Source organism: Globicephala melas, chromosome 20 (assembly GCF_963455315.2).
Source record: "Globicephala melas chromosome 20, mGloMel1.2, whole genome shotgun sequence".
Taxonomy (NCBI): domain Eukaryota; kingdom Metazoa; phylum Chordata; class Mammalia; order Artiodactyla; family Delphinidae; genus Globicephala; species Globicephala melas.
Window position 1 is genome coordinate 18625750 of NC_083333.1, and position 23591 is coordinate 18649340.

A 23591-nucleotide genomic window follows, 5' to 3' on the forward strand; every position below is an offset into this window, starting at 1 on the left:
TGATGCTATTATAGATGTAATTGTTTTCCCAATCTCATTCAACTTGTTCATCGTGTTTAGAAATACAATTTTTTTTAATTGAGGTAAAATTCATTTAACATAAATTTAAGCATTATAAAGTACACAATTCTGTGACATTAGTATATTCACAGTATTGTGTAGTCATCACCACAATGTTTCATCATCCCAAATGGAAGCCTCGTGTCCGTTAAGTAGTTACTCTCCATACCCACCTGTTTTTGTTTGTTTGTTTGTTTTGGGTTTTTTTTTGCCATACGTGGGCCTCTCACTGTTGTGGCCTCTCCCATTGCGGAGCACAGGCTCTGGACTCGCAGGCTCAGTGGCTGTGGCTCACAGGCCTAGCCACTCTGCGGCATGTGGGATCTTCCCGGACCGGGGCACGAACCCACATCCCCTGCACCGGCAGGCGGACTCTCAACCACTACACCACCAGGGAAGCCCCCCACCTGTTTTCTTCTAAGAGTCTTGGGCCTTTGGTCCATTTTGAGTTAGTTTTATGTATTATATGAAGTGGGATTCAACTTTATTCTTTTACATGTGGATATCTGGTTGTCTCAGCACTATTTATTGAAGAAACTACTCTTTCACCGTTGAATGATCTTGGCACCCTTGTTGAAAATCATTTGACCTTAGATAGATGGGTTTACTTCTGGACTCTCAGCTCGACTCCATCATCTGTGTGTCTGTACTTAGACCAGTGCTACATTGGTTTTTTGGGGGGTTTTTTTGTGTGTTTTTTTTTTGCGGTACACGGGCCCCTCGCTGTTGTGGCCTCTCCCGCTGCGGAGCACAGGCTCCTGACGCGCAGACTCAGTGGCCATGGCTCACGGGCCCAGCCGCTCCACGGCATGTGGGATCTCTCCGGGCCGGGGCACGAACCCGTGTCCCCTGTATCGGCAGGCGGACTCTCAACCACTGCGCCACCAGGGAAGCCCTGGTACATTGTTTTGATTACTGTGGTTTGCAGGCTCTGTTTTGAAATCGGGAGCTGTGTGTCCTCTGACTTTTTTTTTTTCATTTGCAAGATTGTTTTGGCTATTTGGGTCCCTTGTAGTTCCGTGTGAATTTTAGGATCAGCTTTAACAGTTTGGTCAGGATTACACTGAATCTGTAGATTCCTTTAGGGAGTATTGCCATCTTAACAATATTAAGTCTTACAGTCCATGAACATGGAATATCATTCCATTTATTTAGGCCATCTTTAATTTTTTTCAGCAGTGTTTTGTAGTTTGAAATGTACAATTCTTACACCTCCTGGAGTCAGTTTATCCCCGAGTATTTTATTATTTTCAATGCTATTATAAATAGAAATTGTTTTCTTAATTTCATTTTCTGATTGTTCACTAAGTGTATAGAAATGTAACTGCTTTTCGTGTGTTTATCTTGTACCTTCAACTTTACTAAATTCATTTGTTAGCTCTAATAGTTTTCTTGTGGATTCTTTAGGATTTTCTATATGTAAGGTCATGTCATCTGCGAATGATAATAGTTTTCTTTCTTATCAACTTTAGATGCCTTTTATTTCCTTTTCTTGGCTAAACTGCTCTGGCTAGAACTTGCAGTATAGAAGTGGTGAAAGTGAGCATCTTTGTCTTTTTCCTGATTTCTCGGAGAAAGCTTTCAGTTTTTCATCATTTATTGTGATGTGTGGGATTTTTATAAATGCTCTTTATCAAGCTGAGGAAGTTCCCTACTATTCCTAATTTGCTGAATGTTTTTTATCATGAAAGGCTGTTGGATTTTATCAAATGCTCTTTCTGTATCAATTGAGGGGATTATGTGGGTTTTGGGGATTTACTCTGTCATTATGGTATATTACATTAATTAATTATCAGATGTTAAACCAACCTTGCATTCTTGGGATAAATTCCACTTAGTTGTGGTATATAATTATTTTTATATGTTGCTAGTGTTTTGTTGAGGATTTTGCATCTGTACTCCTAAGAGATAGTGGTCTGTAGTTTTCTTTACTAGTGATATCTCATTTTGGTATCTTACCTCAGCGGCCTCATGGAAGTATTTCTCTGTTCTTTTATTCTGGTGCCTCTTTCTTTTTAATTATGTGCCCTTCTCAGCATGTAAAGAGAGCCCTTTTTACCCCTACCATAGGGTGTTCTATAAGTGTCTGTTCAATTATTTTTTTAATTTAACCTGTGCTTTAGTCATGGATGTTAAATGTATTCCTGTCTTTTGTTACTTGAAATAATGCTGCAATAAGTATTCCTGTGTATAAGTCATTTTGCATAAGTGTGAGTCTGTCTATAATTGAATTTTTAGAAGTGGAATTTCTGGGTCAACCCATGCCTCCGTATTTCACAGAAGTACCAATTATGACTTGCTTTTTTTTTTTGTGGGCATGAGGAGTAGGAGATAGAATGCTGGTCATTTTAGAAAGTTTCCTTTGTCTTCTCTTTTGTCACACGGCCACACTGAGAATCAAAAGCATTCATGTTTATCCTGTAAAAGTTGGGCTTTACATTTATTAGGCAAGATACATATGCTTGGAAGAATGGGAGTTTTGCACGTTTGGGAACATAAGCACGTTTGTTGGAACTTCAGTCATTAAGGAAAATACATTTGCCACATAGACGCATGTGTCGTACGCTTTAGTATTGTGCTTCCCTCCTGTAGTTATGTTCAAGATGACATTTCAGAATCATTGCTGTTAAACATCTCATTAGTGACAGGGTTGAGTGAAAAGTGCATGTGTTTCAAACACTGAAGATTTTGTACGAATCTGTTATTCCAAACCCAGGACTGATTTGACTCCTGAATAACATACTACTAATTTCACAATTTCTCTTGTAGTCTAGTGTGAAAAAAGCCAGTGTTAAAATTCTGAAAAATTTTGATGAAGCGATAATTGTGGATGCTGCAAGTCTGGATCCAGAATCTTTGTATCAACGGACGTATGCAGGGTGAGCATCTTTTTTATTTTTTAATTTAAAAATTGTTTTCTACTCTCTTGAATATACCTGCAGTGCACTAGAGCATGGTTAAGGGTGAAGGCTCAGGAGTGACTTCCTGGGTTTCAGTCTTGGCTCAGCCGCTTATGGCAAGCTACCTAACCTCTCTGTGTCTCAGGTTTTTCATCTGTAAAATGAGGATAATATTCCTGCTTCCTTGGGCTGGTGAGGGGATTAAATGATATAATACGTGAAAAGCATTTAAAACATTGCCGGATGTCAGTGAACACTCGGTAAATATCATTGACATCATCATTCTACCACCATATACGACTCTGATGAGTGTCATGTTTACATAGTGTGTTTTAGGCTATCTCTTCCACATTTCATTGGATTCATATGTTAGCTATTTCAAAGTCTCTCTCTTAAAACCAAAACTAAACTACAAAGATGCCGATATCATTCATCATGGACTGTATAACTGTTACTCTTCTCCCTCAGTAACTGCAGGGGATTGATTCCAGGACCCCCTCGGATACCAAAATCTGAGGATACTCAAGTTCCTTATAGGAAGTGGCCTAGTATTTTAAGCCTGTATAAATCATCTCTGGATTACTTATAATACCTAATAAAATGTCAGTGCTATGTAGATAGTTGTAAATACAATGTAAATGCTATGTAAATGGTTGGAATGCACAGCAAATTCAAGTTTTGCTTTTTGGAACTTTCTGGCTTTTTTTTTCCTAAAGTTTTCAGTCGGCAGTTGGTTGAGTCTGTGGATGTGGAACCTGCAGATACGGAGAACCAACTATACTTGGAAAAATGGAATAAAATGATTCCTTTGTATTTAAGAATTAACTTGGTTCTTTATTTTTTCCTGTAACAGAAAGACAGTGATTCCTGTGTTACAGCACTTCTTGATCCTTACCACAGATCAAATCATAAAATCACTTCCTCTTCCCTAAAGATGGCTTGAAAACACAGAAACCGGTGTAAAGGCATGATTACCTCACCCCAGTCCTGGCAGTACCATAAAAAAGGGATTTCAACATGTTTAATTGCTTTTACCAGAAAGTAAATTGATATTTGGGAGACCAAGAAGTCTGAAAAATTCTTTGAAGTAAATAGAAGGTTATTTTGACCACATTGTCTTCAGCTGTATCAGTGTTGTAGTAATCTTTATTTCTTATTTTAGGAAATGGCGGACAGTAAGCCTAAATGAGTTAATTCCCAAAGATGATATTTATTCTTAAGGAATGGTTGGTTCATTTATTTCAAACCTGACTTAAGAAAGTCTATCAATTGCAAGATGTTTTACTTCTATAGTTTTTTTGTGTGTGTAAAATAAATATATTTTAATTTATAAAATTTAAATTTGTAAAATATAGTGTATAATATACATATTTTTTAAATTATAAAATGGGTCATAAATAGAGAAATAATTATTTTTCTCCATCTTTAGAGATAGTTTTCAGTGTTTGTTTTAGTTTTATGGTTTTAGCATCTTCCTGAAATTTTTCTAAAGGCAAACAAATTTGTATCAGTTGCTATATTGGCACCCATATATTCATTGATGACTTATTAGGAAGGCTGTCTCTAAAATAAGATTCACTTTGCCAGAAATGAAGTAATATATAGGCATCATAGGATTCTTTTTTCTTCTTTTAACTTTTAATTACAAATATATTAATCTCTTCTTACAAAAATTAAATTTACAGATAAGGCTAATGTGCCCTTTGATTACACACCAATGCTTATTCCCCCCCCTTCCTTCTCAGGATAGTCACTGTTATGTTATTGTGTATATTTTTGTTTGCTTATTTTTATGTAACTGGTGTTATACTCTATGCTGTATCTTGTGCTTTCACTCATAGTGAGTTTGGAGATTTTTCTGTGTTAGTCTGTACATATTTACCTCATTTTTAACTATGTTGTAGTATTCCATAAATAATATTAATTATAGCTCATAACTGTGGCAAAATCTTCCATAATGTGGTATGTTACTATTTGGCTATTTTGGTATTAATGGGTTATTTAAATGGCTTGCAATTTTACTGTGATACACAGTATAGCAAAGACTTCCTTTTATATTTCCTTGTACCAAGAAGCAGATTTAAAATTTTCATAGCCCTTAACCAGTTTACAGTTTACCTGTAAAAGGATCTGTACATTTTACATTCTTACCAATCATTAATAAAGTTACTAATTTTCCCCACATCCTTGTCAACAATAAATAATATCAGACTTTAAATGTTTTACCAATCTGGGTTTGTTGCTTATGAGATTGAGCTTCTCTTGTCATGTTTGTTGGTTGTTCAGGTTTTTCTTCTGTGAATTGACTATCATCTCTTTTTCACATTTTTCTGTTGGGTAATTTCTTAGTGGTTTGTTGGAGTTCTGTATGTTTATGGTTATTAATTATCAGTTACTGCATCTATTAAAAATAAGACCTCTCACTGTATTTTTTGCCTTTTAACTTTGCTTTCTATTACTATAGCTTTATAATGTATATAATTATATTTTTATCTTGTTAGGGCAAGTCTTACCTTTTTGTTTCTTTTACAGAATTATCTTGGCTATGCGCATGCCTTTTCTGTATGAATTTTAGAGCTGTGAATTATCTGTTAACTCATATGTTTCATAAACTTTTTGAGGATTTTGAATGGAATTGCATTGAATTAAAGATTGCTTTCTGTGGGGACAGTTCTTTTTGAAATTAGCCCCACTTAGAGTAACATGGGGTAGATATAAATTGTATTTCTAGCTTTCTAGATCTAGAAAAGATGCTTAAAAAATATTTTTTTTAAATTTTAAATTGATTTTTAGAAAGTATGTTCTTTTCATACTTATTTAGGAAGATGACATTTGGAAGAGTTAGTGACTTGGGGCAGTTCATCCGAGAATCTGAGCCTGAACCTGATGTAAAGAAATCGAAAGGTTTGTGGTGTTTTTATACGTTGTATCAAGCCTTTACTCACATTAGTTACTGACAGTAAGTAAAGGATCGTTGAAGGTGTAAACTGTCTATTTTGCCAGATAACTGCCATCTCTTGACCTTGGGTTTATAGTCACGAGCGAGTGCAAGGGCTTCGTGTAATCAGGTCTCAGTGCAGTCTCTCTCTGAATCAGAAGTTACTGAACTTGCTTTACCATTACAGAAGGCGCATCTGCATGAAAAGATACTCTTCACCTTTTGATTTAAAGGCAAAATACCCAATCCAGGTTGGACTTGAGGCTTATCTTGATACCCTTTATTTTACTACATTTCCTCTAAATTGCTGAAAGTTATTATGAAATATATGTGGAAAATATTAATAGGTTGAAATTGAAATCCTTTGTTTAATCAGCAAAAGAGTGCTTGGTTAATTCCAAGAGTTAAACACAGACATACTCTTTGTGACTGAGCTCAGCTTCCAAACAGTTGGTTTACACAGGAAGATTTAGGAAACCACTGTGGGTCCATTCGATAATATGTAGAAAATTTTCAGTGTGATTGGATTGACAGTATTATCTTGAGTAAAAGATACTAACTTTTGTTAGAAGAAAATGTTCCATTTTGATAAGTGTGTTTAAAATTAAGAGCTATTGGCAGTCTTCCTATTGAATTGAACTGCATTTCTATTCTGTTTATCTTATTTTTTAATACACGAATTGTTTAGGTAATGATTTGCACCACATTTTTTTTTAATAGTTACTAACTTTAGATTTTGTTTGTTTGTTTATTTTTGGCTGTGTTGGGTCTTCGTTGCCACGTGGGCTTTCTCTAGTTGCAGCTAGCGGGGGCTACTCTTCGTTGTGGTGCGCGGACTTCTCATTGTGGTGGCTTCTCCTGTTGTGGAGCACGGGCTCTAGGCGCGCAGGCTTCAGTAGTTATGGCACGTGGGCTTCAGTAGTTGTGGCTCATGGGCTCTAGAGCGCAGGTTCAGTAGTTGTGGCTCATGGGCTTAGTTGCTCCGTGGCATGTGGGATCTTCCCGGGCCAGGGCTCGAACCCGTGTCTCCCACATTGGCGGATTCTTAACCACTGCATCACCAGGGAAGCCCTGCACCACTTTTATGTTGATGAATAATCTACTTTGGGGTCAGATATAAATTAACAGAGTAAACAAAAAGTGCAACAATTGTTGAAATAATTTAAACGAAGAAAGGGCCTGTTAACCTATTTGTCTTTATTAGTTTATCCAAAAAATTGATTTTATTTCCTATTTAGCCAGAGAAGTCTGAGGTACACAGTTGGGAAAGTGTAAAGACCGAAGGAAGTCTGCACAGCTCATTCTGTAAATAATTATTGAGTGCCTCCGTGCACTCAGACTCACGGGGCAGTTAGAAGATACAGAGCCTGTTGTTAAGAAACTTACAGTCCAGTAGTGTCTTTTATTGGGTAGAAGTTGAATACTAGGAAGAGATCAGTGGTAGCCTAGGTGTAGAGAAAGTGCTGGACAACCTCTGGAGGTATCGGTCAGGAATGCCTCCACTGTCATCAGGTAGCTTCTGTCAGAGAGGGTAATGGGGTCTCCAGTAATAATAGAGTCTCTGAGCTGTTTGGGTTTTTTTTCTGAAGCTGGTCTTATTCCTTTGACAGCTCATAAGGTGCTGCTGCTCCAGAGAATAGGTGTTGGGTATTTGCAGTTTGTTTTTGTATTATATGAATTAAGATATGTTAAAGATATATGAGTAATGATGAAGGTAAGATGTACAAAAAACTTTTCCCCAAATCACTGTCTCTGCTTATTCTATTCATTCAGTCTCTTCATATTATTCGTTTGTTCATTCATTCTAACATTTGAGTGCCTACTATATGCATCTACTGCTCTAAATACTGGGAAGAAAATAAGATTCCTGCCCTCATGGAACTAACGTTATAGTGGAGGGACAGTAAACAGATAAATACAGTGTGTGTGTCTGTCTGTCTGTGTTTATACACAGACAAATAAGCAGAGTGAGGGACTGGAAGAGTGGTGGGTAGTGCAGTCTTAGAAGTGGTTGTCAGGAGAGGTCTCACTGAGGAAGTAGCATTTTGAGTAGACACCTGAGCGGAACGGGGGACTAAGCCCTGGCTCATTCGAATCGTAGATGATACATCTGTGGGTACCGCCTCCTTCTTCTACAGGTGAAGAAGTTGAGGATCAGGGAAATGGTAACTCGTTACGGATCACAGAGCAGATAGAGTGCAGCCTCGAGCTTTGGTTCAGAACACCACGTTTGTTTGCAGTTCAGCTCTGCTTCGTCCCCCTTCATCTCCTTGCTGAGGGCAGCTGCGAAGAATGTTTGTCATTTACCAACCTGTAGTTTCATTTTGGATTTTAAAGCTCTGATAGTAGAGCACAGAAGAAAGGGCTATGTTTTGGGGCGGGTGTATCTCAGAAGCTTCTGAGAATGTGAGAACTTTGCTTTCAGGGCAAGCAAGGTAATTGTAAAAGTTACCTTCACATCATCTAGGAGAAGGTGTAACAAGAAGGAATTGTAGAGGATGTTGTGAGAAGGTAGTCCCTGCAGTGGCAGTCTCCTCGTGCACCGGTGCAGTGGTGGGAGACAGAGCCGCGTGTACGCTGTGAAAGCCCGCGCATGTCATACTAAGAAGCCTGCGGTACTGTCTGTTGAGCACCGGAGATTTCTAATCAGAGTGCAGTGAGATGCACTTTTCTGGCTGTAGTCTGCGAATGAGTTGGAGTTGGGGAGAGACTGGTATCAGAGATTCAGGCAGTAGTCAGGTAGTATAATTTGCTAGTAATGTAGATAGAAGAAAAAGAGGATCCGAGGATAGGTAGTGGTAGCAGGAACTAGAAGATCAGATTTATAAGACTTCCAAGGGGGAATTCAGGAGACTACATCCAAGGTGGAATTTGGCGACAGATTTCCTACGGAGAGCAGATGAGGAAAGCAGATGAGTTTTCTAATATCGGTTCTCTAGATGAAGCATTATGATGTTAATTTTTAACAGAGGATTAAATTAATTTCTGAGATAGAGGCTACAAGAAAAAGAGTACATGGGAGATAGAAGAGCTCAACTCGGAACATGTCATGTTTGAGGTGCCTTAGGACAATTTGTAAGTATTGATTTGACACCCAATGACAAGTTTTTGAGTTATTTGCATTTTGAAGGAAGTTAAAGCCACAGGAGGGGATGAGATGCCCCAGAGAGAAAGTGCTGAACGGAATGGAATCCTGATGAAGCTCCTTGTTAAAGGGGGCAGGGATGCACAGGAGTCAAAGACATTAGAGGGCATTAGAAGAGGAGGAGGAAGTGTTCACAAGTACGCTGCCAACAGGGTGACTGCAGGGGAGCCCGAGGACAGAGCATTGCGGCAGGGGTGAGACTATAGGCAGAGTATGTAATGTTGTGGCCCTGCTGGCTCTGCTTGGCTATAAAATTTAACTAGATCAGTGTTCAAACTTTTAGCTAATAATACAAAACATTGGGCTTCCCTGGTGGCTCAGTGGTTAAGAATCCGCCTGCCAAGGCAGGGGACACGGGTTCGAGCCCTGGTCTGGGAAGATCCCACATGCCGCGGAGCACCTGAGCCCGTGTGCCACAGCTGCTGAGCCTGCGCTTTAGAGCCTGCGAGCCACAACTGCTGAGCCCACGTGCTGCAACTACTGAAGCCCGCACGCCTACAGCCCGTGCTCCGCAGCAAGAGAAGCTACCACAATGAGAAGCCCACATGCCGCAATTAAGAGTAGCCCCAGCTCGATGCAACTAGAGAAAGCCCGTGCACAGCAACGAAGACCCAACACAGCCAAAAATAAATAGATAAATAATAAATTTTATAAAAAAGAAAGCCATTGTTCTAAAAAATAAATAAAATAAAAATATATAAGGGGAAAGGTTCCAGGTTTTGTTTTTTTTCATGAATGCTGCAGTTTACTATAGCGTATCCCAGTCATTGAACTAATCAGGATCTTGCCTAAGAAATAATCTACCAACCACTTGGTTTAAGGCAAAGTTAGGATGTGAGCCTATATGTATTAATGAAAGGATAAGCTGTGTATTTTATACCTGGAAATAGAGGCTAGCCTACGTCCTTGGTGACTCCTCAGCATCTAGAGTACAGATGTAGATAGACTTGTGTGTCTCCTGGGAAGTTGAGGTGTATTATGGCCTGGACAGAGCATGGCTGTTTAAAACTCTGATCTTACCCAGCAAATTTACACAGACCAGAGATCCAGCATGTAGCAGCATAATCTGCACTGGAAGCCCTTTTGTATAGGAGCTGATCCAAAAGATTTATATACATGACATCTCCTGATGGATTGCTAGATTCTTATCTCAAGACCAGATCCTGGTCATGGTTTTATTTGATCTTTGAATGTTTACTGCAGATTTAACACTAGATGATAGTTTCTTTCATCAAGTGAGGAGAATAGAAGAAACATCTAGAGCTCTAAAACAGCTTTTCAAAGTTTTTCAAACCATAATATTTGCAAGTTAAATACTCTGCTATGGAGCCAATATAATCAGTTTTTATTAATGGTAATATTCCTTAATTTTGGGGTGAGGTTGTACCCCAAAAATAGTATCTTTTAAAAAAGATACATCTTTTAAAAAAAGAATATCTTTTAAAAGCTGGGAAATAGATGTTTATATAAGAGCATTTTTTAATGTAAAATTATGCATGAGGTCTACATTCAACTTTGGCTTTGTTTACTAGGATCCATGTTCTCTCAAGCTATGAAGAAATGGGTGCAAGGAAATACTGATGAGGTAAATTCTGCTTTTAGTGTAAACAGATTCCTGTTTATAAGGGACACTTACTCTAAGCAAGGTTTCGAGTTTTCTCTTTCCTTAGTTCCCTTGCTTAAGCAGCATGGTACATCGCTGCTTCCTTATCTAGGAGATAACAAGAAGGGGTTGGCCCTCCGTAGCATCTCACAGTTGCCTGGTAGAGGCAGTGGAGGTATCCTCAGTCCAGAGTCTGGCCAGTGAAAAATATCCAAGCAGTCAAGGTTCCATTAATCAGCAGAGGCACCAGTAACAGTGTAGAAACAAAAGCTCAGTGTTTCCTTCCTCACTGTCTGTTATACTTTCAGAAGTAGAGGCTTGCTTTTTGAATAGTTAAGTACATTGAAAGATGAGAGTGGAAAAAGAAAGATGTTTTGTTTTGACCACCTAACATGAAAATAGTCATGATGTCGGACAGACAGTGAAGAGCATGTTAATATATCACGACCAGAGGGTGGCCTGGGTCCTTTCATACGTGGGGACGTGCTTCTTCCCAAATAAGTAGAAATGATATGCATATACAGGTGTGTTTAGAACATTAATAATGTTGGCTTATTCTTCTAGTAAATAACCATTATCAACAGTTTAATTACTTTTATAGGCCCAGGAAGAGCTAGCTTGGAAGATTGCTAAAATGATAGTCAGTGATGTTATGCAGCAGGCACAGTGTGATCAGCCGTTAGAGAAGTCCACAAAGGTAAGGATGATTTGTGTTCTGATCTAGCGTGTGTAAAACTGAAGAGAATTAGATCCCAGAGACACAAAAATTTAAAAGGACATAAGGGAGCTTCTGCTTCTGCCGTTGAAGTGTTAACTGCTATAGGAATCGCCCTCTCATTATAAACAACTAGAAGACTGACAAACTAAATGAAACAGCTATTTCCAGATATTAGACAACACGCAGTAGAGGACTTTAATCCTTGAAAGGAAGGTAACATTGAGATGATCCCTAGTTCACTTCCTGGAAGCAGTTTCCAAAGTGTAGGGAGGACAAACTGTAAGCTTTCAATGAATTTTAAAGGATTGAAAGCATACAGTTTCTTCTCTGACCATAAAGGAATTAAACAAGAAATCAGTAACAGAAAGATATATGGAGGGAATTCCCTGCTGTCCTGTGGTTAGGATTCTGGGCATTCACTGCTGAGGGCCTGGGTTCAGTCCCTGGTCGGGGAGCTAGGATCTCACAAGCTGTGTGGCACAGCCAAAAAAAAATAAAAGAGAAAGAAAGATATGTGGAAAATCCCCAAATATTTTGAAATTAACATACTTCTGAGTAACCCATTAGTCAAAGAAGAAATCAAAAGGAATATTAGAAAATATTTTGGACTGAAAACACAACATAGTAGAATCTGCCCTCCCTATTCGTGGGCTCCACTCTGAAGGTTTCACATCCATGGATTCAACCAGCCACGAATCAAAAATATATTAAAAAAAAAAAATTTCCATGAAGTTCCAAAAAGCAGAACTTGAATTTGCCATGGCCTGGCAACTATTTACATAGCATTTGCATTGAATTAGGTATTATAAGTAAGCTAGAGGTGATTTCAGATACACAGGATGAGGTGTGTAGGTTACATGCAAATACTGTGCCATTTTATGGAAGGCACTTGAGCATTCTCCGATTTCGGTATCTGCAGGGGTCCTGGAACCAATCCCCCACCATTACTAAGGGACACCTATATTTGTGGGATACTGCTAAAGCAGTTCTTATAGGTAAATTTATAGCATTAAATATTTATATTAGAAAAGAGGAAAAGTCACAGTCTTCTATCTTAAGAAACTAGAAAATGAGTAAATGAAACCCAAAGAAAGCAGGAAGAAGGAAGTAATAAAGATAAAGGTGAATCTCGATTACTTTTTTTTTTTTTGGATCTACTAAGTCATTTACACTCTTCCATTTTGTTGTTGCCTCTTCTCTCACTTTTCCCTTTCATGTGACTTTGGTTTTTTTGTTTGGTTTTTTGTTTGTTTGTTTTGCGGTACACGGGCCTCTCACTGTTGTGGCCTCTCCCGTTGCGGAGCACAGGCTCCGGACGCACAGGTCCAGCGGCCATGGCTCACGGGTCCAGCCGCTCCGCGGTATGTGGGATCCTCCCGGACCGGGGCACGAACCCGCGTCCCCTGCATCGGCAGGCGGACTCTCTGGGTTATTTTTTTTTTAAGTACTACTTTAGGAAGGAGTGAATTGAATGGATGTGATCAATCTGCCATCTTTACCTGGAGGTCAACAACAGTAATTATTAGGAAATTCTGACTTGCCCCCAACTGAATACTCTGTTTTTCTATGGCTTCACCAGCTGTGCCCACAAGAGCCACACAAACAACCCAGCAAATTGGAGGCAGCCCCTTAGCGCCCCCAGTTATCTCTTCAGGCAAAGACTCCCAGTTCCTCCACCACCTTTGCTTTCTGTAACTTGAGTTGACTCACAAAGACTTCATGTGATAGGAGAACCTCTGCTCAGACTCTTTGTGAAGGTGTTAAACTCTTCTGTCTACTTTATCAGGAGTTAGGAACACTATGTTAGTTACCTGTGTTAGTTACCTATGTTCAGATGGAGGCGTGAACTTAGATTTGGGTCCAGCATCACCTTTCCTTGCTATCTTTGTAGCCAACTTTTTACTCTGTTATTACCAGAGCTTGGTTTAATTTTGAACTTTTCACTGAGCTGATTCATACCAAAACTCTGTTTACTTTGGCAGACTCCATCCTCTTTTCTATGTAAGGGTGATAATTTTTGCCTATATTCACTGGCTCAGTCAAACCCAGAATAGCAAATAACATGGTAAAGGTGTATAAAGAAGTGCAAGGTAGTTATTTTTGTGCTTCCCCATTGTCATGTTGATGATCAAATGTTTGACAATATGAAAATGTTCTTTAGAAACCATTTTGGAAAGCAGATGTTTAAACTTAAGGCTTTTCATTGGAGTTGTGTGTTCAGATTTTATTACCATATGCTTTTCATTTCTAAGATACACAGATATATTTTGCGTTTAACCTTGCTAGACCTTCTCTTTGGCTGGCCAAGATGATTGTCCTGCCTGTCCTTTAGGAATCAGCAGTGTATTGGTATGGAAAAAGCAGTAGGCCGGCAGACCTCGTTCAGTCCATTTTTAGTATGTGTGACCTTTTGCAAGTTAATTTTCTCTGGTCCCTTCATTTCCTTATCAGTAGATCAGAGAAGTTGGACAAGAAAATCTCATAAGATCCCCTGTAATTCTCATTCCATGAATGTGTGAATGTGAGAAGTCCTGCACCCACAAAGGAGTACCCAACCCCTCTTTAACCCCTGTGGATACCTCTCTGCTTTGAATCACCTACTCTACATTTGTCTATAGAAAGCACTTGGGCATTTAATGTAAATGACCTCACAGCATTACTGAATTGTTTCATGTGTTTATGTCCCATCTCACAAATAGCAGGGACCATGTCTTCTGTGATGTTTGTTTCCTCCCCAGTGCAGTGAAAAAGAGGACTCAGCCTCAGAAGCTTGGTCTTAGGAGGCCAGAAGATCAAAGCTCTCTGTTTTCTTTCTAAAGGCTTTGGCGCATTCCATATTATGGCTCTGTCTTCATCTAATGAATCCCCTGTGGATGGTCACTTAGGTCGTTTGGGATCGTTCCCTGTTACAAACAATACTTTGATGAATGTGTATGTAAGTCTTTGCCCTCTCTTATGAGTATGCTTTAGAGTTAATTCCTAGAAGCAGAATTATCTGTCAAAAAGTAGATGTTTCGTTCTAATATCTGTTGCCAAAACGGAAAGATAAAAGCAAGTCTGGGTGCCAGTCCTCGTTATATAACCTTCAGGTGGGTTGCTTGGCCTCCTTAGGCTTCCATTCACTCAGCTGTAAATGAAGATAATTAGGGCATTTTACCTCCCGTGATTGTAGTCGGGTCCTGGCTGTCATGAGCGCTGGTATGTAGTAGGCGCTCACCAAGTGTAAGTGTTGGTGCCCTTCTTCCTTAATCTGTGATGGTAATGTGTCACTGGTTGTAGAAATGTACCTTACCTTTTTCTTTTCCTTTCTTTCATCAGCTATGACTCAAGACCTGAGATAAAGGAAATCTGCTTTTGGAAAATAGGAGAACTTTTTTCCTTTGGTTGGATTCTTCCCCACAGCCAGTGAAAACAGAGCACTGTATTTCTTCTCACTGTTGTTCCCAAGAAAGAATGGCAGACAATCCTAGACTTCCACCGTCGGCAGAGTGTCGCGTAGACACATCTGCACATGTTGATCACACAGTGAAGGTTGTAGAGACAGAGTGGTGTTGTTTACATTACTAGAGAATTACTAGTTTTCCAATGGCAATAACCCATGTGTGGAAGAGTGTTACTCCACTGGGATAGGCAGGGGCCACACGCCATGGGAGACGCAGAGGCGTAGAGCCGGTATTTGATGCACCTCCCTTGGCGGTGACCCACCCCAACAGCATCAGACAGCGGGTACCAGAGGGGCCTCGCTTGGTCTCCTGAACAGGCAGGTGAGTCGGCCCCTCAGGAGCCAGGCAGTGCGGCGCCAGCAGGTGGCTTTTCTTCCGGGGAGCGGGGTCTGCACAGAGGCGTCAGTTTGGGAGGAAGCTCACGGGCCGTGAGTCAAGTCTTGGTGACGTTGTCCTCCCCTTTGGTGACAGTGTATGGTTTTCACGTTTTAATTGCTCCTGAGACGCAGTACTCTTAAAACCAGCTCCCTCGCTGCCGGAAGGGCGAGCCTCTGCACTGCAAGTGGTAGGACTTGCTCCTCCGAGATTCTGGGCTCCGGTGACGTCACCTCCCCTCAGAGTACTTGTGGAAAGGGATGTGCAACAGCCATCACTCCAGTTTTCCCCTGTGGTTCCTTGAACAAAATGTTTATTCCCAGATTGTAGAGTTTTTAAAGAAGGTGGGCGGGCAGGTGTTGAGACAGAGAGGCACTCAGTTCTGACTCTCTCCTCTTCTTTGCTCTGCGCTGGGAGATGTGCAGGTTGTGGCCTTTTTCTTCTGTCTGTGGGGTAACGAGAGGCCCCTCCCTGCACTTCCACTTGGTCAGCTTCAGGGTCTGGACCTCGCTGCCATGGGCGGGGCCGCCCTGTCGGCCAGCACACTCCATGCAGGCGGTGCCAGTGCTGCCTCACCACACGGACTGTTGGAGGGAAAGAACGTTCTCTTAGGTGTTACTGCTTTTGCTCAGACTTTGCAAAAAATACATATATACACATATGAATATATAATTATCACCTCTGTCCTTGAGAAAGTCTTGAATGAACAGAGAATTTATTCCACTGCAATATTTGGTTGTATAGACATGCACTGTTTCATCAACAGAAGAAGCAGAAAGGCTGTGTATGAGTTTTTGGTACTATGTACCACCTCTGTTATTCTTCTAAAGTGAAGTATTCATGTACTTAAACCATATTCTATTTAATTGTGTTTGATTTTAAAATATATATATATGAATTATATTTAAAATTGTGTCAACTTTCTGCTTTCAGGGCATTTATGGCTCCTCTGTTGGGATGTGTTGATTCTTCCCAATATTTCCATTTGCTTTACAAGAACCCAGAACATGAGCCACTCCTGGACTCAGCCTTGTGTTTGGAGCGTATGGCATAGACCTGAGGTGTTATTAGATGCATATGCTGTGATTGACTCACTTTGTTCTTTTAACAGAATATTTCCATCCACTTCACTTTGCTTCAACCTTTAAATAACAGAAAAGCAATATAAAGGTCATAGAATAAACTGTGGTTTTGGGTGACTCTTGCTGCCTCTGCATGGTTTGAAATAACATTTTCCTTAAGACTCTAGGCTATTTAAACTAGTGCTTTCAGTTAAGATACTGTCCAGTCATGTCTTTGTGTGCGTTGTGTGCTTCGGAGCTAGAGATGTCGGTAGTTGTAAGGTTCTTAAAAGGAAAAGAATAGCAAGTTTGAGACTGGGTTACTTTTTCTGCCCCGCCCACTGTAGGACACAGAAGCAAAGTGTGGCCTGAAACTGGTAGCCAGACGAGACATATGCTCTCACGGAGCTCCTTGCGCTTATTTTCAGATTAGGATTGGAATCATCTGACCTCGAGTGCCAGGCTCTGTGTGGTGTGCCCACAAAATAGGATTCCCTGGCAGGGTTTTTCTAGGTGCAGTGAATCAACTGAACATCCAGGTTTATCACGATGTTGACATCAGTGCATATTGTTAAAAAAAAAAAAAGTCAGTGAAAAGGGGGGTACCTTTTGTAACTGGGCGTGTCTTCATCACTCATGTAAGATGTGATGAAAATTAAAAAAACAAGTACCAACCTAGCCCAGTGAAGGGCAGTAAAACAGGGAGCAACTTTTTGTAACCTTTTCTGCTTGGGTTTCAGCTTCAGTACAAGTTTGTAAAATGCCGGTCATTTACGTTTCTGAAGCTTTGGCTAGTTCAGTAAGCATTTGGAGGGGAAGGTCGCTCTGAATAGAAAAGTACAGACGTCTTTGTTTTAAGTACTGATAGCTAAGCACTGCTGAAGCGGTGGGCGCCTCTCTCATTACCCTGCTGTGGGGCCTTTTGTACACAAGGACCTCGTCCCTCCCCTCCCCCGCACACCAGTTGATCAGACCAGGGTTGATCTTCTCCCGATCCAAACAGACCCAGGAACATTCTTTATCCAAAGAATTTTGCAAAGGGCAGGAGACATCCCAGTCCCTGTCTGGGGTGATAGCACGTATGGGGCACTTGCAAGTCAGGACCCCTGAGCTGGTGCCACGTGGACGAGCAGAGATCTGTACAAGCAGAAATGACAGACACGAGAGCAAGTGGGTGAGAGCAGCTGCCTTGTAGCCTGGAGGTGGTGAAGGTTTCTGGCTCTAGTCCTGCATCCTTGCCGTGGACTCCATCAATTCCTCGGGTATCCTTAGGATGCACTTTGGCTTTTTAAAAGTCAGTCTCAAGGGAGTTTTTCCTTTGCACAACCAAAAGGACCTTGACTATAGTACTACCAGATTGATGTAATCACTAATGATCGCATGTGCTCAGCATGTTTGCAAAATACTGGTGAATTCTGGAGAATTTTTCTTCAGTAAACCTTCCTTGGTCATTTTGTATATTCTCTCAAAATGGAATCCTAAACTCACGGAACTAAAAGACACTCCCTCATTTTTCCAGGGGGGAGTTACTCAGACCTGGGAAAAGGGCAGGTCTTTGGCCTTTTGTCGGATGGTCACCTTCTGGACCAGGGCCTTTGCACGCTTCCCAACTTCCTTCTGAAGGATAAACACCATTCCCACTTTCAGCACCTACAATAATACCCAGAAATAGAAGGGCATTTCTGTTAATGAGTGATAAAAACTTCAAATGAGGGAGGGCAATGATTATCACAAACTTTGTAAGTGCTGACCATTTCTACGTACTAGGCAAGGTGTCTGGCCTTTGGCTGGGGCCGGAAGTAGGAGTAAGTTCCAGCAGGACGTTCAAGGTTACAGCTTCAAAGACCCACCAGGACAGCTGCTGTGTGGGGCCCTCTGCAGATGAGCCCTGGGACGCCACGGAGGCCTCTGCTTGGGCTCAAGAGTAGGAAGTGGGGTCCTACGCGGACTCGGGGGGTGGGTGGAAAGGGCCAGCAAAAGCCTGGAGGGCGTTCGTGACCACGGAGGAAAGCCCGTCTGCTGCCTGTCAGTCGGAGTTGGAGCTCTTCCCGCTTCGTGGTTCATGCCAACGGGTGTTTCCTCGTCTGGTCCCTCCACGCTGCCTGCTCTGGCTGGCGCACTGCCCGGGCACGATGGGGCACCCACGGGGCTGCTCCTCAGCTGCCCCCGAGGGAGCACTCGTGAGCCCAGGCAGGGGTGGCTGGACCCTGTCGGCGGTGGGCGGGCAGGTGCCCGGATAGAGTGGCTTCCATTCAGCCAAAGACAGCTGCCATTTGCCAAGGAGCAAGTGAGGGTTGTGACAGTGGCGTTTCCTCGGACGCCTGACTCCCCGATCTTGAGTAGCCGCCAGGCTTAGCCCGAAATGATCCCAAGCCGGCCTCCACCTCCATCCCGGTAAGAACCCCACCTGCGGGCACCTCATGGAACGGCTCGAGCTGGGCCTCCAGACCAAGCAGAGCTCCCCGTCTTGGCAAAGGGCCCTTTGTTCTTTCTAATGAGAGAGCTGCCGGGTTAGCAGATGTTCACCTACAAAGTGTTGATGGTGCAGGGACGCAGGAAGGGGTAAAAACCTCTGGGCCCCCTGGAGCTTCCATTCTACCGAGGAGGTAGAGGTTGGAGCTTCATCTGAAGTGGGTGCTGGTATTTTTCACTCAAGACAGCCCTTTGTTTTTTGTTTTTATTTTTTTAATTTTTTTTTTGCGGTACGCGGGCCTCTCACTGCTGTGGCCTCTCCCGTTGCGGAGCACAGGCTCCGGACGCGCAGGCTCAGCACCCATGGCTCACGGGCCCAGCCGCTCCGTGGCATGTGGGATCTTCCCGGACCGGGGCACGAAACTGTGTCCCCTGCATCGGCAGGCGGACCCTCAACCACTGCGCCACCAGGGAAGCCCCAAGACAGCCATTTGAGCCAGTGATTTAACACCCTCCCAAAGCCCTTCCTGGCAGAGGTCACCAGGTTTAGTGACCTCTTGCCCGCGCCCTTCCACGTGCCCCCAGAGGGCCGGTGGCTGTGCGGCTCCATTTCCTCGCCGTCACCTGGCTGACAGCGAGGGGTGGGCACCTTGACCCCGGGCCCTTCAGGCTGCTCTCTGATTCGGGTGGGCCTAGGAGCAGCCACAGCCCCGTGGGGCTCTCTGTAGAGCTCCGGAAAATGTGGAGCCTTAGAAGCTAGAAACAAGGGGACCAATGTAGAGTTATTACACGCAGGTGATATAAAAACCCCAAGCTTGGAAAACCCAGCTCCCTACTGAGCTGATGCCAAGAGGTGATCAGCCCCTCCCGAGTTCTCCTTTCACGAGAATAACCAGCACTTGTGTACTTGCCGTGTGCCGGCCTCTCTCAGGTAACCCGTGTGACAGTCTTCTAAGTGTGTACTTTTCCCTCGTTGTAAATGAGGAGACTGAGGCTCTGGAGGCAAAGGAATTCTCCAGGGGAATCAAGTCCAGGCAGCCATTAAAAACATTCCATTAGCTCAAAGCAGCGGTTCTTAACACTTGCGTGTGCCTCAGGATCCCCTGCAGAACATGTTAAGATGGATTGCTGGGCCTCCACCCCTCCCCCCTGCCCACAGTTTCTGAGTTGGTAGGTCTAGGGTGGAGCCTGAGAATGTGGATTTTAGCAAATTCCCAGCTGCTGCTGCTCACGAGACCACACTTTTGAGAATCACGGCCTTAGAACCTCTCCTGTAAATTGGGAAACACATGTTTTCATTCCCTTTTATTGGACCACAGAAGTGTAATTTGAGATCTATTACTCATTCACTCAGGCACATAAATCCTTTATCAGTATTCAGGTATTTGTCAAAGCCGAGGGGACCCAGACGCCAACCCGCTGTCTCATTGCCTGGGCAGGTCTGAGGCCGTCCAGGCAGGTGTCTCCCCCGGGGGTGCGGCTTGGAAGAGGCCCAGACCAGCCTCAGCCCCCAGTGCATTTGCTGGGGACAGTGCACGTATCCTCCCTTCAGGGCTGAGTCCGGGCTGGTGGGTCACACCAGGGTCCCGGTGGAAGCTTCTGCACAAATCCTGCCTGGTCCACTTCCTTCCAACTTGTCCCCCAGGTCCTCGATGCCACCTGCCCCTGAGGCCCTGACCAGGCCTCTCCTGCCCCCTCTCCATTGCTGCCTCTTTTCAGGTCCCTCCCGCAGGGCTCGGGTGCCTTGTTCCCCTTCCTCTGTCTTCTCCCTTCAGCACACGCTTCCTGGGGGCCAGCTGTGGGCGTGTCCCCAGAGCAGACACTGCCCACCCTCCTTGCTGCCTAGGAAACAAACCCTGATGCATTGCTGGGGTGAGTGACCTGCTGGGGGCAGCCTAGGTGGACCCGAGGTTCGTGGACTCCTGATTGCAGTCTTGCCCTGGAACATGCCCACTGTTTGTTCCCTCAAGACTGTACCCTCCCCTCCCCTCCCCTCCCCCAAATGGACCAGGACTCCACATCAGCATCGCCCATGACTGCCCACTGCTGGCCCAGCCCTGCCATGTCTGCACTCCACATCCTCCGTTACTGCCTGAGGAGGCTGTCCTCTTATCTTCTTACCCAGCTCGGGTCCACTCACCTGCGCACAGCATGGCCAAGCCACTGACACAGGGTGAAGGAAAGTGCAGCATTTATTGTAGAACCCCAAGCAAAGAACTGGCAGCTCTTGCTCTAAAGACACAGGGCTTTCAGGGAAGGGTTTTAAAGACAGGGTGAGGGAAAAGGTCAAGGGGTGTGTGATAAGCTTGTGCACAATTCTCTGATTGGCTGGAGGTGTGGTAACAGGGTGGTGGCTCAAGAATCCCAGTCATCAGCCTTCTGGTTCCAACCTGTCTGGGGTCTGCGTGCTGGTGGTCAGCAGGCAGCTAACTTCTTCCACCTGGTGGGGGTTTCAGTATCTGCAAAACGGCTCAAGGATATGGCTCAGGATGTTATCTATAGCCCTTGAGGAACTAAAGGTCTTTTGGCTTTGTTCTATGGCTAAACTATTCTTATTTTGTTCTGTTTGACTGTTTCCCTTTGGTTTTGCATTTTCTCACTTCTCTGATTAAATCTGCTCTTTGGACCTCGGGGAAGGCCTAGGAGGCTAAAGCTTTTCATCAGACAAGAGGTGGGGGACACGGGGTGGGTGGGTCGTCCCGGGAAGCCCCTGCGGGGTCCTGCCCCGGCCCACTCTGGCTCTTTCTTCGGAGCTTTCATCCCTTTCTCACCCCTACCCCAGCAAACTGCACTGTCCATGATGGCGACCCCGCCTGGGGCTCTCCAGTCACACCCATGGCCAGACTGTCATCTCCTGCAACTGCTCTACCTCTGGTTTCCCCTCACATTTCAGCCCCTGGCAACCTCCAGCCATGCAAGTTTTGCAGGGTTACAGATGCCTCCTATTGGAATGGGTTGAAAGAGGAGTGAGAAGAAGCTTGCGAGTGATCCCAGGGGTTTTCCCCTCACTGTTACTAGAGTTGGGCTTTGTAAACCAGCGTCAGAGAGCAAGTTCAAAAGCAATAAGTGAGTAGTTTTGTTATAAGGATGACAAGCGGGGGCTGGGGAGGTCCGTGCTGATGTGGGACTTGGGTTAGTCTTCCCAGTACCAGTGTGGGACACGTGTCTCATGCGTCGTAAACAACTTAGATACAAGCAGAAACACTTGGAGAAACCGTAGCTCTATCGTGATGAAGACTTTGGTGTCCCAGATGCACATATAGTGTGAATAACATTGTTACTTGAAATGTGAGATGGGGAAAAAAAGCAATATTTTGTACTGATGTATTCTTGTATATAATGTTATTTTAAATATGCATGTGTAACTAAATAAATTAGATATTATAACTAGACATCTGACTATTTTGTCAACATTCCAAAAACTTTAAACTCAGATTGATACCTTACTTTTTTTTTTTTTTTTTTTGCGGTACGCAGGCCTCTCACTGTTGTGGCCTCTCCTGTTGCGGAGCACAGGCTCCGGATGCGCAGGCTCAGCGGCCATGGCTCACGGGCCCAGCCACTCCGCGGCATGTGGGATCTTCCCGGACCGGGGCACCACGAACCCGTGTCCCCTGCATCGGCAGGTGGACTCCCAACCACTGCGCCACCAGGGAAGCACGATACCCTTTTTTTTTTTTTTTTAATTTTTTCTTTAGGAAAATTGGGGCTTGCCTTAAATATAGAATCACTTATATCATTCATTACCTCCCTGTGGTCTGCTGAATAAAATCCAAATTCCTTATTTAGCACTGAACGCCCTGGCTGACCCAGCCTCCAAGACCTTGGAACCCTAGACCCTTAGCTCCGCCTCCCCACACTCTTCCCCTGTGGGGTTCTGCAGACTTCCCCCCTACACTCTGCCTCAGGAAGCCCTTCCCCTTCGAAGACTCACTCCTCCCCCTCCTCCAAGACCCTCCCTGATGTCCGGTCCCCCTGAGTCCCCCAAGCACATCCTCACACAGCATCCAACTCGGCCTTATCGCGGCTGGGTCCTGGCCCTGTCTGCCCCACCCGATGTGCGTGAGCTTTTCCCAGGGAAGGGTCCCAACCAGGGAGCGTTGCCCAGGAGATGCTGGAGAAGAAAAGAGAAAGTTTGCTTTAAATGGACCAGGCCCAGCTCGTGGTCTTCCTGGGCTCATCTGCCCAGAATCGCAACCAAGGCCCCCCATGCCTTAGGGGCTGAAGGGGTCCCTACCTGCTGGCGGCAAGAGGCTGACGTTGAGGTAGATATCGCAACCCAGGTCCAGCAGCTCACAGGTTGCTCAAGTGTCCTGAGACCCTTTCAGAAGGTCTGCAAGGTCAAAACTATTTTCGTAGTAACACTAAGACGTGAATTGTCTTTTTCACTATGTGAATATTTGCATTGATGATGCAAAAGCGATGGTGACCCCCTAGCAGGAATCTGGACACACTGTGCCAGGGGTCACTGTACTTTTCCCCACCAGGCACTTGGCACTTAAATAAAGGGAGCCAGTTTCCCATAAGAGTGTCTTGATGAAGCAGTAACAATTATTAATTTTATTAAATCTCAACTCTCAAGTGCCTGTTTTTAATGTTACGTGGGACAACATAGGAAGGACACAGGAAGCCCGTCTGCACAGCGAGGGGTGATGCTTGTCTCCCGGGAAGCTCTGGCCACCCGCCGTGGACCCCCACGAGAGCACACTCGACAAGCCGGTTATTCGGGCTTGGGTTTTGCGAAGACATTTTCGTGAAAATGAAGGAAGCGAGCCTATCACTTTGAGAAGAAAACACTGCCGGTATTTATTATATTATTGCCCGGGATGAAATTTGAGTTTTCAAGCAAAAACTAGAATTTTGGAAAACTGATATTCACCACGGAGGCCTTGATAGCTTCCCTTCCTGAAAGACGTTTCTGATGAGCTCTAATATA

General features: G+C 43.7%; 1 protein-coding gene across 6 annotated transcripts in view; it reads left to right on the plus strand.

Annotated features, from left to right (window-relative positions):
- Positions 1 to 22047, plus strand: part of AKAP10 (A-kinase anchoring protein 10) — a 60069-nt gene extending 38022 nt beyond the window's left edge. For 5 of the 6 annotated variants that reach the window (XM_060290141.1, XM_060290145.1, XM_030861313.2 and 2 more), the window contains 5 exons: positions 2830 to 2939; positions 5782 to 5864; positions 10576 to 10628; positions 11248 to 11343; positions 14683 to 22047. In XM_060290141.1, coding sequence (XP_060146124.1) covers positions 2830 to 2939; positions 5782 to 5864; positions 10576 to 10628; positions 11248 to 11343; positions 14683 to 14688 — 348 coding nt within the window. In that variant the 3' untranslated portion in view covers positions 14689 to 22047. Of the gene's footprint in view, positions 1 to 2829; positions 2940 to 3813; positions 5760 to 5781; positions 5865 to 10575; positions 10629 to 11247; positions 11344 to 14682 lie in introns of those variants that run through there. The other variant, XM_060290142.1, reaches the window with a different exon arrangement.
- The last annotated feature ends 1544 nt before the right edge of the window (positions 22048 to 23591 follow it).